This window comes from Oryzias latipes, chromosome 10 (assembly GCF_053564925.1).
Source record: "Oryzias latipes strain Hd-rR chromosome 10, Olatipes_Hd-rR_3.1".
Classification (NCBI taxonomy): domain Eukaryota; kingdom Metazoa; phylum Chordata; class Actinopteri; order Beloniformes; family Adrianichthyidae; genus Oryzias; species Oryzias latipes.
The window spans coordinates 7,472,994-7,490,240 of record NC_136246.1 but is presented as its reverse complement, the minus strand read 5'-3'; the positions used below and the strand labels follow the sequence as shown (position 1 = coordinate 7,490,240).

Below are 17,247 nucleotides of genomic sequence, written 5' to 3'. Positions count from 1 at the left end.
TCATCATTGATATTTATTGACATATGAAGAATTCCTTTAAAAAAATTTTTTCCCAGTTTCACCTAAAGAATATGCAACAGTAGTTGAAGTAACCAAACAATTGCAACTTCCTATTTAAAGGGGGGAAAAAAACTAATCCATAAATTAGAATATCGCTTTGGTTGAGGCGGATATTTGGTTCAGTCTCGGTATCATTAAGTATCTCTTCCTTTTTACATACAACCCTACCCATGGGTAGATTTTTTTTTACCGAAATGTATGGATTTAAATTTGATAAAATCTTGTTTATTTGAACAAAATACTGATATATATAACACATAAGAGGTATAATTTAAAATACAACATTGTACACAAAACATGTTCAAAAACATGCTTCATAGGTTCATTGGTTACTCTAAATTGTCCATAGGTGTGTGTGCATGGGTGTGGGGTTGTCGTCCTGCGACAGACTGGTGTCCTTTCCAGAATGTCCCCTGCCTTTGCCCACGAGTGGCCGGATAGGCTCCAGCAGCCCGTGACCCCAAAAGGGGGAAAACGGAAGAAGATGAATGAATGAACATTACATACATACTTGAAAAAATGTGGGCAGATTAGTTCTGGCTATTGACCAGCAGTTGGGTCCATTTTGTGGATCACAAGAAAAAACAATTTGTCATTTGTCTGTCCTTACATGCCCCCCTTCATCCTTTACTTACTCTGGATCAGTCATCGTGGTCCCTTTGCTGAAAAACCGCCCCAAAGCATGATGTTTCCACCCCCATGCTTTACAGTAGGTATGGTGTTGTTTGGATGTCACTTTAGCATTCTTTCTTCTCCAAACATGAGGAGTAGAGTTCTTACCAAAAAGTTCTATTTTGGTTTCAACTGACCACAGGACATTTTCCCAATTCTCTTGTGGATCATCTAAATAATCTCTAGCAAACTTTAGACAGACTTGGATATGTACTGGCTTTAGCAGGACACGTCTGGCACTGCAGGAGTCCAGTCCCTGGCGGTGTAGTGTGTTACTGATGGTAGCCTTTGTCACTTTGGTCCCAGCTCTCTGCAGGTCACTCACTAGGTCCCCAGTGTGGTTCTGGGATTTTTGCTCACCGCTCGTGATCATTTAGACCCCATGACATGACCCCTAAGATCGAGGATGATCATCAGCAGTTTGAAAGTCTTCCAGTTCTCATTCAATTATTTTATGATAATTGCCCCCACTGTTGATTCCTTCACACCAGTCTGCTTACCTATTCCAGATTCAGTCTTCCCAGCCCCAAAGAGTCAAAGAGACAGTGCCAGCTTTCCGGTTCACAATTTATTGAGTTTGTGTATTATTCACAGGAACACAGTGTGATTACAGATTAACACGAGGAAACTTGTTTTGTGACAGAAAATATTACTGAAATGAGACGATTATTCTTTTGCAATCTGACCATTTCAATTCCCCCAACCCCCTGGTCCAAGCTTTGGACAGCTGCTGTTCTTCACCGACATCCTTCAAGAAAACTGGGGCTCTTTGGAAGGCCTCCAGGCCCCTCTTCAACAGAGGGTCACGGAGCCTGGGTGGTGCCAAGGCCTACGGCATTGGCATAAGCCGACAGCAGGCTGACCACCTGCCTGGTCTCCAGCGTGAGTCTGGCTTCCGTCAGCCAGTCCTCCACCACCCTCCTGGATTCACCCTTCAACTGGTTCACCAACTTAGCCGCGAGCTCCAGGTCTCCGTGCTCCAGGCAGTAGCTCGCATATGACAAAAGCTTGAACGTGTCCAAGTCCTCGCTGCTCAGCTGTGTGGGAGGGGCCGCCTGCTGGTCCTCAAAGAGAAGTGCCGCCTGAAGGTAGGACAGGAAGTACTGGTACAGAGAGTTGTGGGATTCGTCGATGAGTGCCACCCTAAGCACCAGCGACCGTAGGGAGTTGAAGCGGGCTCTGAGGGAAGCCTCGCCGTACACACCGCGTGACAGCGACTCTGCAGGAAGAGCCTCTGCCAGGGCTGAGGCGAAGTCATCTTGCCTGCAGCTGTCGCGCACCATTTGGGCTGCGCTGTCCAGAGGCACGCTGGGCTCCTCAGTGCCGGCGGTCTTCAAGGTGTGGTTGAGGGCTTCCACAGAAAGCCACAGCTGATGAGCTCTGCGGGCCTCGTCCTCCGCCACCAGGTGACCTGCAGGTCAACGCACAGCCACCAGTCAGAGCAACCGTCTGTGAGACGCCCGCTGCAGTTCCAGCAAACCATTCAAGCTGTTCTGTTCACGTCCGGAGATTGGACTGGTGCAACGAGCTGCTGTGTGTGTTGTGTCACTTACTGTCGATGGCCTCCTCCACCCCCTTCAGGCGAGCATATGCAGCATTCATGTCCAGAGTGAAGCTGTCCAGCTGTTCCTGGGTCAGCTGACGGTGCAGAGTGTCCTGCTCCAGGAGTTTACTGCTCAGAATCTGAAACCAGAACCCACAGCAGCCCCACATTAGGGACAGGTACTGAAACTCAGTGCCACATACATACGTTGATGCTGGTACAGACATACAGTCAGGACCATAAATATTTGGACAGAGACACATTCTTTCTAACTTCGTTTCTGTACATTACCACAGTGAATTTTAAATAAAACAACTCAGATGCCATTGAAGCGCAGACTTTCAGCTTTTATTCCATGGGTTGAACAAAAAGATTGCATACAATTTGAAAAACTAAAGCATTTTTTTTTAAACACAATCCCTTCATTTCATGGGCCCGTAAGTAATTGGACAATTGACTTCCATGCTATTGCATATGCAGGCGTGGGCAATTCCCTTGTTATGTCATTATGAGTGAAGCAGATAAAAGGCCTGGAGTTGATTAGAGGACTCGTGCTGCATTTTGAAGATTTTGCTGTGAACAGATTACATGCAGTCAAAGGAGCTCTCCATGCAGGTGAAAGAAGCCATCATTAAGGTGAGAAAACAGAAAAAAACCATGCCAGAAATTTCTACAGTATCAGAAGGGGCAACATCAACAGTGTGGTACATCCTGAGAAAGAAAGAAAGCAAACACTGGTGAACTCAGCAACACAAAAAGACCTGGACGTCCACAGAAGACAACAGTGGTGGATGACCGCAGATTCCTATTCATGGTGAAGAGGAACCCGTTCACAACAGCCAACCAAGTGAACAACACTCTCCAGGAGGTGGGCGTATCAATATCCAAGTCTACCGTAAAAAGAAGACTGCTTGAAAGTAGATACAGAGGCTACACTGCAAGATGCAAGCCACTCATAAGCCTCAAGAATAAGAAGGCTAGATTGGACTTTGCTAAAAAGCATCTAAAATAAGCCAGCACAGTTCTGGAAAAACATTCTTTGGACAGATGAAACCAAAATCAACCTCTACCAGAATGATGGCAAGAGAAAAGTATGGAGAAGGCGTGGAGAAGCTCCTGATCCAAAGCACACTACATCATCAGTAAAACACGGTGGAGGCAGTGTGATGGTCTGGGCGTGCATGGCTGCTAGTGGCACTGGAACACTAGTGTTTATTGATGACGTGACACAGGACAGAAGCAGCCCAATGAATTCTGAGGTGTTCAGAGACAGACTGTCTGCGCAGATCCAGGTGAATGCAGCCAAACTGATTGGGCGGCGTTTCATAATACAGATGGACAACGACCCAAAACATACAGCCAAAGCAACTTACACGTTTATTAAAGAAAAGAAGTGGAATGACTAAGTCAGTCACCTGATCTCAAACCAATTGAGCAGCATTTCACTTGTTGAAGACTGAACTTCAGACAGAAAGGCCCACAAACAAACAGCAACTGAAAGCCGCTGCAGTAAAGGTCTGGCAGACCATTCAGAAGGAGAAAACCCAGCATCTGGTGATGTCCATGAGTTCAAGACTTCAGGCTGACATTGCCAACAAAGGGTTTTCAACCAAATATTAGTAATGACCATTTTGTTTTCAGCTCTTTCATTTGTCCAATTACTTAGGAGCCCATGAAATGAAGGGATTGTGTTTAAAAAATGCTTAAGTTTTTCACATTTGTATGCAATCTTTTTGTTCAACCCAAAAGCTGAAAGTCTGCACTGTAATGGCATCTGAGTTGTTTTATTTAAGTCACTGTGGTAATGTACAGAAACTAAGTTCTATCCAAATATTTATGGTCCTGACTGTATGTAGCACTACCAGTACCATAAAACAAACACAGGTTTTCGTGGTTCACTTCAGTGCTTTGTTTTGGACGTGTCAATCTACTCCGTTTTGCTGTGCCATTCTAGCCAATCATGTTACCGTTCCAGTGATTGTGGGCAGACTTACATAAGAATGGGTGTGGTCGTAAGGGTGGGCGGAGCTTCAGTCAAATATTGAAGGTTTAAGCGAGTGAAAGTTTGGCTGAACTTCACAGCAAAAGACTGGAATTAGCAGCCTGATGGGTAAGAGTGACGTGAACGACGCGTTAACTTCTGCGCGTGTGAAAACAGAGATGCAACGCAGACTGCCAGAAAGAATCAGATAAAGCCTCTTAGGCAAATTCACCTCCGTCACGCTGCTTAATCACATGTTTCTGGAAAATACTGGCATATTTGGGGTTTTTTTGTTAATTTTTCAAGCTCTGGGGACAGTTAAAGCACCAGAGCGGTTTGGAAAGTATTGGTCAGTACCAGATAACCAGTATTCATCCCTACTCAAACCGTACAATCAGGGAGGGATGGTGTGGACAAAAAAAAAAAAAAAAAAAATCAAAGACAATATTCTCCACAAATCTTAAGATCTGCTTCTTCTACTTCTTATACGTTTATGGTTTACTTTATTTTGTTGATTGATGATGATGAAGAGCTGCTAATGTCTTCATGGACTGGCCAGTCTCTGAGCTCTTAGCCCTTGTGCTATCCGTCTTGTGGGACAGATAGCACAAGGGCTAGTCCAACGCGCCCCGTAGGGCTGATGTCCCTGTCCAGTGTGATTCAGTGCGAACACCTGCTCAGCTTCAGCTCGCAGCTCCTGCTCCTGGACCTTCAGCACATCTCGGACGTGGTCCGTGTGAGCCGCCGCTTGACGCCGCAGCTGAGTCCTCATCTCCGCCTCCATCACCTCCCTCACTTCGTTCATCTGCACACAGACAAATACGCCTCATCGGCATCACAGTTCATCTGGTCGGCACCCTGCCAACACAGCAGGGGCTGCAGTCCCCGCTGGGTCCACCTGGTGGTGCTGTTGCACTCCGAGAAGACGACTGCACTTCACCGTCTTCCTTTTATCCTGAACTCTTAGTTTGTTCTGAGGCATGTTCACACAGACCGTCTATAGATTTAAGGACGTAAAATTGACAACTTCCAATCTCCCCATTTTTTTACGTCAATCTGAATTCAACTTAAGACGTTATGTACAAAGAAACTGCTCATTATGAGTACAAATCCATACCTTTGTGCAAACATGGAATAATGAGAGAGCGCTCTCACGCTGCTCACCTCTATGAACACAGCCAGTTAATTAAAAAGAGCAGAGAGAAATATTGCTTTATTCTGAAAAAAAGGAGGGATTTGTTTTTTTGGTTTATGGCTACTGAGTTCTGGATTCTTGATTCTGTATGGTTTTTTTTAATACCACATTCTTATTTGATGTCTGCAGTGGTGGTCAGATGACCATCAGACATGTCTTTCCATAAAGCCTTCTGCTCTTCAGCAGAAGCTCCTGTTTCACTCCGGGGTCTGGTGGAAAAAGGCAGAACGTTGTCAAATCTGGGACTGAATCCCAGATGCATAAAAAGTCTGAAAAATCATTTCTCAAAGCAGAACTGTGACGCGCCTCAGCAGTAAACTCAGGGGTGTGGCTCACAGGCTACAGGTTGTGAAGCGCCGCTCTGGTGCTGCTTTTCAGAGCTGAGATTCTCCCATCTGTCTCTTCTAGACTGTCTGCTGGGTTTTGTTCACATGTGAAGAACAGAAGTCCTAAAAACAGGAGCTGCAGCTCCTCATCCATCACTCATCCCAAAGAGAAGATTACAAGCTGCAGAAACACATTTTCTATCATTCAAAACGCTGATAAAGGAGTATTTACTGATACTTTTTCTATTTGCTTCTGATGGATGACCTTTGTTGATCTTATAAACCGGATCCATGTTGTCCTGATGTTAGTTCATGATGGATCTTAATTGTTTTCTAACAGCACTTTTCTTCCACCACAGTGGTTTGGGTGTGACAACAAGAACTAAGGAGGTTTTCTGCAGCCAGATCTTCTTCTTCATGCTCGCCCTTGAAGTCTTTGATCTCAAAAAGCAGGAGGCACCTCTTGTTTTTTTTAAAATGACCAAACTGATGAAAGGATCTTCTAAACCTAACTGCAGCACGGGTCTGGATGTAGGCGCTCGTGTGTGTGTGGCGTGGCGGAGGCTCAGCATCAGGCGCCGCAGCTTCAAACCTTTCTTTCTTGCTCCAGCCGGGCCTCCTCCTTCACGTGCTGCAGTGAGGAGCTGACGGCCCTCTCCAGCACTCTCTGGTCCTCCAGCTTCTGCTGCTGCAGAGCCGCATCGATGTGGACCTGCTCCCGGACTCTCTGCTCTGCCAGCTCTCGGTTCAGCTGGTCGATCCGGCGGTGAGCGTGGGCAATCAGGGCGTTCAGGTCGTCCGTGGACAGCTTCCCCGCTAACAAAAACACACAAAATGGTTCAGTTCCTTATTCTACAACCATTCAGCTGGTTTAGTCTGCCGGGTTTTTGTGGTACTAAGATGTCCAAGTTAGAGGATGAAGGTGAGTCTGACTCACTGAGGCCTTTCCAGTTGGCTTGGATCTCTGGAGTCAGGCTGCTGACCTCCTTCTGGAACTGCTGCTTGGCTTCCTGGACCAGGTCACTGTACTGGGACACGATCTTGGACTCCACCTCAGCCGACTGCACCTGCATACAGATCCTTTCTATCACCATCATTGTCCTGGAGACGGCTTCTTAAGTGAGGCTGAAGAATGACCACTGCTTCTGGGATCAACACCTCCCAACATCTGTGAGCAGCTGAAAGCAGGGCGTTCCCCCCGTTTGGGCCTGACTCTGCCTGAAGATCTGCTGGATTTGTGAACCATGAGGAGAAATCTGCATCCAACTTACACCCAAAAGTAAGGCGCTCTTTGACATACCATGGCTCTTCAAACTCTATGAGGAAAACGTGCGATTTGTTCCATTTAACTACTAACTTAAATATGAGTCAACATGACTTCAATTATACTCCAAATGAAACTAGTCTACATGGGAGGCGGGTATCTAACTTAAAAAGCGTCCATCTGATTGGTCAAATGCATAAAGGGATTTATTTGATCCGTTGAATACTTCAAGCTGCCATAAGATTGTTTTAGCACGTTTAAGGTAACCATTTATTGCGTATTGCAAAGATTGATATCGCAATAACGATACATTTGCGATTTATTGTGCGACCTAATAATTAGGATTTTGACATGTTGGCATTAAGCCCTTTTTTTTTAACTGGATGGACTGATGTGGAGCTGGTCATTGTGGCTCAGACGCACCTCCGGCTCTCTGTCTCCACCACTGTCAAACTCAAACTCAGAGAGAAAAGCCTTGTGCTGTGGAGACGCTCTGGAGGGTGTACGGATGTGCTGAACGTACAGAAAACTCTCTCCAAATAGTAGTGGGCATCTCGGTCCTCTGCATGTCCCTCTACTGGTAACTAGCAAAGTCGCTTTTAACTCGCTACCATAAATGTTATTGTTCATATTTATTTGACGGGGAGAAATACAAAAAACACAGATCATTGCATTGAGACAATCTGATGCCGGCGTTCAAACGTCTCCCTCCTCTCCTCAGCGAAACACCAGACATAAAGCCCCCGCCCCCAACAGGCCGCCTTCAGCAGCTCTCTGCCATTCACGGCCCAAGAGACGGCGTTTGATTGCTTAACTAGTCCAACTATTTTTGTTTGATTTTTTCTGTGCTGCCGCTGACAAAAGGAATTTCCCCATCGTGGGATTAACAAAGTCTTCTATTCTATTCGCTGTGAATTGGGTCTACTGATGATTTAACTGCGGATCAGTCTAAGGCGGGGCTTAGACTCACCGCTTATGGTTCCAGACCCGCAACAAACTAACAGCTGCTTCCTAAAACTTAATAATAAGTAACAACTAATGATATTCTTCCTCCATACAATTTATATAATTTATTGGGTTTACTGGATTTAAAAAAAAATAAAGAAACAGAAAGGAGTCCGTATCAAAGTGAATTTGTTTCCATCATCTCACTTAACTTAATTTAACTCTGGGTGTTTGACAGACAGAAGTCCATTCAAGGTTGTCGAAAATGGACAAAAGATCAAAGGAAACATCACGCTCATAAAGAATAAAAATACTTAAATACATATCCTGTCTGGAACTTTCTCATGTATAAAGTAAAATGTTTTGTTAAAAAAACAATGTCGTTGCAAAATGAGGAAATAAAACACTTTGTTCTTAATTTGTTATTTGTATATTTATTTATTTTTCTTCCTCATAAAGTATCGATAAGAATGTAGTTAAAATACCGGATCGATAAGCAGTATCGATAAGAGTAGTAGTACCGTTACAACCTTAACGATACCCATCCCTATTTGCCACTGTGCACTTTTTGTTTCAACTTAACATAAATTATAAATCCTCCAATTTATGCTGAAGTTTGACTTTATTACTATTAAAAACTTTCAGGGAAATCTTTATTTCACTTAAAACAAAACTAAAAAATTGCTGCTGAGCCTGTTGCTCCCTGCACTTCTAGGAGGAGCTATGTCTTTGGTTGTTTATTTACCGGTACTTGTTTTTTGAAATAAACTAATTGTTTGTGTTTGTATTCTTCTAAATTGTAAAATATTGTCACCTTTACTGCAAATAAATATCGCCTCCAAATACTGATTACCTGCCTCCTTGAGTAATAATGTGTCCTCTAGCCTGAGACCGGGTTAGAGGCAGAGAGAGCAGAGCAGCTGCTAACCTGAGCCACGACTCTGTCCAGGTCCACCACCATCTTATGCAGGTTCTCTTCAGCTGCCAGGACCAGCGGGCGGACGGCGGCCACCTTCAGGTCTTTGGAGCCGTTGATGGTGGCCCTCAGACCATCCAGAGCTTCCCTGCAGGGACGAAAACACAGCTTCAGGGGACGGCGGCGCTCTGTGAGCGGCGGAAGGACACGTGCACACGCCTGAGTGCACGCTAGGAAACGAGGGGAATGTAAAAACAGTCCGACAGCTGGAGATGTTCTGCTGTTCTGAGGCCCAGAACGGCAGAGGAGTGCTGCTAAAGAGCTCAGGAACCAGCAGACAGCAGAGGTGACCTGAGGTCAACAGGGTGACATGTTTTCGGGGTGGGGGTAACTTGCTTGGCTTTCTGAAGGGCAGCTGTCGCGTCCGTCACAGCAGAGGTCCGGTCCATCAGAGCAGCTTCTAGATCCTTCCACTGGACGGACTTCTCCTCGGGAGGACTCTGCTGGGAACAGAGTGTCAGGTCACTGAACTCCTCCCTCTAACGAGCCAATCACATTCCAGAATGTTCCACTGCTGTTGCACCTTCTGTTAATCAATAATCCACATTCGTTTTCAAACCTCTATACCGTAATTCAATCTGAATAAAATCAAACCTCATCATGACAGGTTTTATTTTTGAAATGCTAATTTCCTCTCAGCCCTCCATAAAAAAAAGATGACAGACATTTTCTGTCATCTTTGGAAAAGCCGTGACAAATTTAAAATCCAGAGTTTATACTAAGAAGCTTTTGTCTACTCTTTTTTTATGTTGCTGCTGGAAGCTTGATTGGAAATGTTTATGGAGCATTTTTGTGTGTAATTTTGCTGTTAAAAAGCAAAATAATAGTCTCTGCTAAAATATTTAGTTGCTTTCATTTTAAATTACTCTCTAGAATCCTTTTAATTTATTATTATAAACAAACCTGAGCTTCCATTAACAAAATGATTCATTTCCTTATTTAAAAACTCACAAAAAAAAAAACAAGAAATCTCCCAAATGAATCAGGAATCCATTATCCAAGTAACGATGGACTCCTTTTTTTTTTTTGGGTGGTCTTCCATGACACTGACCACAGGCCCCAGGCCGCTGAGGCCATGGCAGTACCTCTGCTTCCATGGCCTCCTTCAGCTTCTGCGTGTGCTGGTTGATGGCCTGCAGCGCCGCCTCCTGGGCTCCGATGGCCTGCAGCGCTGCTCTGGCTGAACAGGCCAGAGATTCCTCCAGACTGCTGGACACCGCTGGAGAACGGCAAACATCAGACAACCGGCATGAGCCTCACGGTTCTGTTGGAAACTGTCACAAGTCGGGCGTCTGCTGAAGACCCCTCCCACACTGAGGAGACAGTTGAGGTTCTGCCTCAGAGAAATCAGGTTCTCGCGTCAAACCTGCTAAAACGTTCTGCTCATCCTGGTCCTGTTGGGCCAGACGGGCCGACACCTCCTCGGCCGGACGCTCCACCAGCTGTTCTGTGGACCCGGCGGGCGAATCGGCGCCGCTGTGGGCCGCCTCTGAGCCAACGTGGTGACACTCGTCGCAGTGCTCTGAAAAAGAGAGCGCACGCTGAAGAGCGTGCACGTGGACCACTGATAACAGCAGCAGTCAGCCCCCCCTCCACAACTATTTACTGCTAACAGTGACCCTGCTAATGGTAACCATCAACGAGTAACAACTCCCCTAGCCCTGCAGTAATCTGATTACTCTACACATGTTCCTGCTGGGTGATTTACCTGTGACCGCTGTGGGTTGGGTGTCAAACGGCGCCGGGACTGAAGGGACGTCGCTGCTGGCAGAGATGATCTGGGTGGCCTCGGCTGAAGCTCCTGGAGGAACAGACAAGGAGAAGATGAAGGTGGAGTGGACCGGTCGTGGAGAAGGACCTAAAGGTCTGACACAAACTCATCCTGAGCTCAGGATCTGTCCTTCAGTGGAACATGGTGTGTGTGAAAGGACAGGCTAGGATCTTCTCTGTCCTCTAAATCCTTGTTTTTCAACCTTTTTTGAGCCACGGCACACTTTAACCATGACAAAATCCTGCAGCACACCAGCATCCAAAAATGACAAAAAAAGAGAAACTCATAGTCTGTATTGATCTACAGCACCTCCACAATCACACGTGCATTTTTGTGATGATTGTGGCAGAAAAGCTGGAAGCTGCAGCTGTTTTTTCTAAAAGATGTAATAAAAGTTAAGTTAGAAGATTTAAAAACTGTTTGATGTGTGTTCGTTGTGGTTTCAAGACGTTAAGAGGAGAGACTCATTGTACGCTGAGATGCTGTCACTCTAACCCAATGCATTATGGGTGATGTAGTGATGTCAGACAGACTCACTTCTCTGAGCTTCATTGTTTTGTTCACCTGTTCCACGGTCTGATACCAGATTCTGTGGAAAGCTACACCGCTAAAGACGAGCTTTAGCTGGAATTTTTGTTAGAACTGAGAGACTTTAGGAGCAGAATCAGAACAAGGAAGTGAAGAGTTTAACCACTTCTGATTGGTCAGACTGATGACATTTGATTAAGCCTCCAAGAATGATTGGTGGAGACAGTTAAAGGGGCGGGACTTTTTCAGAAATCAGCTGACGCTGCGGCTAAATCGCAGTACCATCATTCTTATCAAAATGTCTTTAATAGAATCAAATAAACACAAAGAAAAGTCTTTTATGATCTTTCATATTCCTAACTACTCAGTGTTTTATCAGGGCCTGTTTGGATGAACAAAGAGCTGATTTCCTGGAGATGGGAAATGTTTTTAGATCAGTTAATGAGGGCAATTTCCCACGGCACACTGGTTGAAAAACACTGATTTATATAGTATTGTGATATATATCTGTATTTGTGAGTTATGTTTTTAAGGTTGTGGAATATTTACTTTCCACCCCACCCCCCCTTCATGCCTCTCATTCTGCCTTGAAAAATCCTAATGGGAGGATCTTTGACACCATTTCTCGTTCTTTGCACACATGTTTATCTTTGTACGTGTCTGCCTGGTTAACACAACTTTCTGTGTGTGGAGGTTTTTAGAACTGATGCCCTTCCCACAGCAAAGCCTTCAACTATTACGCTTTGGATTCCTCACAAACCCTCTGACGGCTGGTCCTCGTGAACAACGGCTCAGAGGGTCTGTACCTGCTCAGCTGCAGGTTCTGGTTCCAGAACTCACCCTCCATGGTGACAGCAGGGGGCGACACGGAGGGAGTGGGCTCTGTGGACCCCGTTTGGGCGGCCCCCTTTACTTTCTTCTCTGACTGGACCTTGGAGGTCTTGGCTTGTTTCTCCAGCATGGATTGAGGCCGAGTGGACTCCAGCTGAATGTCAGGAACAGGCATAATTGTCAAAATGTGGCATTAAAATATGAGTCTAATTAATCATTCATGCATCATCCACAGCAAATCCTCCGTCTAACCCCCCCCCCCTGCATCACCCTAAGTCACACTCATGTCCTCCTGCACTACAGCCGTCAGCCTCCTCTTTGGTCTTCCTCAGGTGAGTCTTTCAAAATACATAATCACAGATAATTGTTCCAAGTTGCTTCAAAATAAAAGGCAGAGAAACTGTCCCTCAAAAAATAGAGAACTTGTGGTAACACAGTTTAAGAAAAAAGGCTGCAGATAGCGGTTATTACATCCGTTAGTGGTTAATGGGTGAACTTTCTATGCTTAATCCTTTATTCTCAATTCAGCAAACATTTCATTCACCTTGTAAAACAACAAGAAACCACTTTTAAAAACGAGGATGGAGTTTTGAACGGTAAATAAAATGCAACAAATCCTTGAAAATCAAAGCATTATAAATTCTTAAACAATCATAACAATAGGTGAGACCAAAACTTGACTTTGTCCCCCCAGTCGCTCGTTGTTTTTTAGAATGTTTCTGAAGTGGGCGGGGCTAAGACTGGTCCACCAGCTCCTCCCACTTCAGAATCCTCTGGGGTCTGAGTCAAGATCCCATAAACCAGGACCAAACCATCATAATAAAACACATGTGTGGCACGTTCAGGAAAAGCGCTTTTAGCAGACGGCGTCCGATGTCTGAAAGTCTTGGAGACAATATTTTGGCCAGGCAGCAGTTGGCACTTCTGTGAATTAAAAAGGGTCGGCATCCATGAAGTCCATGATTGTTCAAAGTTCAACTGGTTGACCTTTCAACGGGCGATGAGTGGCTGGGCGTTTGGTACATAGAGCCCAAAAATGGGCTTAAGACATGGCGAAGTGATGCGTGAAGGTGGCAGCCCAAAACATGCATTTATATAGACTTTTCATTGAAAGGGGTCACTTGAATGCATGTTTGCGAGGTCAGTATCAACATGGCACAAGGACTGGACCCACAAACGGGTTTGGATCTTCTCAGTTCTCCATCTGTGCTGTTGCTCACCTGCTTTCTGATGGGGTGGCCGGCATTCTGAGGAGCAGGTCCCAGGACTAGACCAAACACCGAGTCGGAGTAGGGAACGTTCTTCTCCACCGCTGCTCTGAACTTGGGGTCCCACTGGGCGTACAGAATGGTGCCTCCGACCCCTCCACCCACGCTCAGCAGGCTGGCGGCCACCACCTTCGCAGCCCCGCTGTGAAGAAGTGAGGGCGGTAGGTGAAGCTCCAGAGATCCCCAACGATGGGAGCGGCTCGCTCAACATTGATTACCTGCCCTGGGACGAGGTGCTGTACTGCCTGGGGGGCTGCAGGTGAACCACAGAACTTCTGCCGCCGTTCCTCTGTAGGAACCACATGAAGAACAGACGACAAATTCAAAGAGCTCTCAGGATCTACCAGCAGATCCTTACTAACCGCTTCTAATGGAAGATTCTTCTGTTTTCAGATTTATGATCGGAAATGTTCAGGGGGGAAAAAGCTGTCCTATTTGTATTTCTACTCAAGTGAGGATCCTTCAGATGATTTATCATCACCGCTCAGAAGCTTCATCAGGAAGCCTGTCCACCAGCACCAAGGTGGAGAAGCTTTTATTTTGAAAATACGGAGCTGAACCTTTAGGTTCCAGAAGAATCTTCACGTGCCCCTCATCTGGACAAGAATTTTTAAAATGACGTCACTCCATCAGTACACTTATCTGGCACAGGCGCGTGTCAGATAAGTGTACTGATGGATTGACCTCGGCCTCCAATGTGATGGGCATGAACGCGTATAGCAGGTCCAAATGATTAGAAGGACTCTAGCTAATTTAAGACCCGGGAGGGCAGTCCTCCCTCCTGGCTCCTCCACCTTGAACTTTTCAGGTCACGCAAGTAGCCGCGCGAGGTGCGGACACGCGGTCTTACCCGCGCGGGGCCCGCGGCGCCTCTCAGAAGCAGCCTCAGCATGATCCTCGGTCGCTCCTGTCGGTACAGAAGCGAATCAGGAGCAACACCGGCGTCCTACTAGTTCTCCTTCAGCTGTGTCTCACTGTCGACAGAACCGGAACCCACAGCTTTCGTTCTCTGGCTCAACGGGGCCATGCTGCCCCCTGCTGGCCAGGAGGAGGAACTGCACGAGTTCATTTTGATTAAAAATAGAAAAGTTCACGTAATATCTCAAATGAAAGTGCAGTGCTGTTCTACTGTTCTCCACCGGTTTGAGCCTGTCAGTCTGTCTTACTTGGAAAAATTAATTAGTCAGATGAAGCCATCAGGATCTCCCAATGATCCAGTTCCACCTCGTCTTTTTAAAGAAGTGTTTCCCACTCTGGCTCCTTATGTTCTCAGTTAAATTAACGGCAGTTTAATTCACGGGAGTGTGCCCTCGTGCTTCAAACATGCAGTAGTAACACCACTGATTAAAAAGCCTGGCCTGGACTCCTCCATTTTGTCAAACTTTAGACCAATTTCTAAGCTCCCCTTCCTTTCGAACGTTTTGGAGAAAATTGTGTACTGCCAGTTAACAACATTTTAGAGGAGAACAGCATTCTTGAGGTGTTTCAGTCAGGATTTAAACCCCGTCACAGTACCGAGTCTGCGCTATTGAGGGTTTCAAATGACATTTTTCTAGCATCGGATGCCGGTCACCATGTTGTTTTGGTCCTGCTCGATCTGGCAGCTGCATTCGACACAGTTGACCACCAAATCCTTTTGTCTCGCCTGGAAAGCTGGGTGGGTCTTCGAGGTAGTGCTTTAGAATGGCTCAGATCGTACTTAAATGAGAGGAGCTTCTGTGTCCGTCTTGGACGTGCAGAATCCCGTAGAGCAACTTTCACATGTGGCGTACCTCAGGGCTCCGTTCTGGGGCCTCTCCTTTTTTCATTATACCTGCTTCCACTTGGGTCTATTCTCCGCAAACACGGGATTTCATTCCACCTCTATGCTGATGACAGTCAGATTTTTTTTTTTTTTTTTTTTTTTTTTTTTTTTTTTTTTTTTTTTAACTTGTCCTGTCCAACAGCTAGGCAAACAGATGAGAGCTGAGGGCCTCTTGTGTTGGACATATTTTATTTTAACAAGAGGGGTTATTCATCTTCAGACAAACCAAAGGTATGTCTGAATAAACCCCTTTTGTAATTGAGGCCAAAATTTATTAATTTCAATCATGTTTGAAAATCTTTGGTGTTGGACCGGACGGAAAAGGAAAGAGGGGAAGAAGAGAGAGGGACGTTAGAGAGGGGGGGGGGTAGGAGGGTGATAATAGGAGGGGAAGGGGGGTAAGACCATGAAGCAGCATAGAGCAGACAGGTTTACTGGTTGTTTATCGTTACGGTACGGTTCAAATGTAGTACAAAAAGGGCGGGGCCTGTTCACACACACTCAAATATTATCAACACACCTGCTAGCCGCAAAAATGTCCACATGTCAACATGCACACAAAACAGATAGTGTTCACAAACGCATACCTATGCCTTTAAACCAACTAGTGTGAAATCTTTCATTCATTCAATCATGCAAACTATTAGTGCAAAGGTGAGCTAACACCTGTGCTCAGGTGAGTGTTTATGTTCTTCTAAAATGGATGGTGGAATGTGAAAAGAAGGAGGAGGAGCGCCCAGCCACCCCCACACCCATACCCCCGCCGCAGCAGCAGCGGCAGCCGGAATTCCCCCAACGCCACACGGGAACAGGCAGGGAACAACCGCCCCCCGGGCGACCAAGACCGCCACCCAGGCCAGGGCCAGCCGGACCGCCGCGAGGCCCCCAGAGCCAGAGAGCAGGGAGGCGCAGAGGGAAAGAGAGCGCCGCCCCAGCCCAGCCAGGAAAGCAGCCCCCCGCCGCGCCGGAAGAGCCCAACGCAGGGCCCCACCGGAGAGGGACGCCCACAGCCCCAGACGAGCACCCCACCACCACCCAGGAGTTCCGGGCATCCCCCCGCCCCGACCCCAGGTACGAGCCAGGACCCCCCAAGGGAGACCCGCTCCGCACTCCAGGCAGCCACCCACCCGGCCCACGGTTGGTCCAGGTAGGAGCAAGGCAGGGGCCCGCCGCCCCCGCCCAGGAGGGGGGAACCCCGGGGAAAAAAGGGCGGCCCACAAGGGATGTTATAAATATGGCCCGACCAGGCTCGGCCATGTTGGAAGTTTGGCGGGGCCCAGCGCCCAGGGGCAAGGACCAGGACCCACCCCCCAGGGACACGAACACCCCCGGCTCAGGTGTAATATGAACCCCCCCACCGTGCGGAGAGAGCACCGCCGGGCCCAGGGAGCCGGCACCCAAGGGACACGGCCGCCATCGCCAAGGGGCCCGCACCCCCCACCAGGGAAGGGGTAGGGGACAGATGGACCCAGGTCCCACCTTCCTTGTAAAATGTGTGTGCGTGTATGGGTGTTTGAGAGGGTGTTTGTGTGCATGTGTGTGTGTTTATGTTTGAATGTATATATTGAAGGGGGAGGGGTGTGTGTACTAAGGGGGGTGCAGTTAAAATTGGCGAGTAGGGCACTAAGGGGACATCTCCTGATTACTCACAGTGATGTCCCCTCACCCTCCACACCAAGGGGCCCTAAATGTCTAAGGTGCGGTTAAAATTGGCGGGTAGGGTGCCAGGAGGACATCTGCTGCTTGCTTGCAGTGATGTCCAAGCACCCCCCCTACCAAGGACCCTACATGTCTAAGGTGCAAATAAAACCGAAAGAGGGGGGGCCCACTCCATACGGCAACCATAGGAGGGGGGCCACTCCCAAGTAGCCCCCCCCCCAAGGCGCATCGCAGGCTAGACCCCCCACCCCCTCACCCTAATATGAGGTTATATAAGGAAGGGGGTAAGTTGGGGACAGCTGGTAGACTGTCCCCCGGTGGTCAAACAGCCGTCCCCCAGCCCACCCCCAGCAAAGGGGCCAGGGCCACCCAGCCCAGGGGCCCACCCCCGGAGGCGCCGACACCCCAGGCCCGGCACCACCCA

The 17,247-nt window shown here is 47.2% G+C and overlaps 1 protein-coding gene across 2 annotated transcripts; it reads right to left on the bottom strand.

The window, feature by feature from the left end:
• Positions 1-1,281: 1,281 nt before the first annotated feature.
• immt (inner membrane protein, mitochondrial (mitofilin)) lies at positions 1,282-14,380 on the bottom strand. Of its 2 annotated transcripts, none has more exons than XM_004086509.5 (14): positions 14,211-14,380; positions 13,579-13,649; positions 13,313-13,502; positions 12,102-12,246; positions 10,671-10,763; positions 10,329-10,484; positions 10,048-10,181; positions 9,299-9,402; positions 8,915-9,050; positions 6,715-6,844; positions 6,370-6,593; positions 4,930-5,061; positions 2,286-2,415; positions 1,282-2,143 (listed from the first exon to the last, which is right to left on the bottom strand). In XM_004086509.5, the coding sequence occupies exons 1-14, from the start codon at positions 14,250-14,252 to the stop codon at positions 1,536-1,538; spliced, it is 2,295 nt and encodes a 764-aa protein (XP_004086557.1). In that variant the 5' UTR covers positions 14,253-14,380; the 3' UTR covers positions 1,282-1,535. The 2 variants fall into 2 exon arrangements, with proteins under 2 accessions (XP_004086557.1, XP_011471483.1); XM_011473181.4 differs by having other exon boundaries at positions 9,299-9,405; positions 14,211-14,379.
• Positions 14,381-17,247: the final 2,867 nt, after the last annotated feature.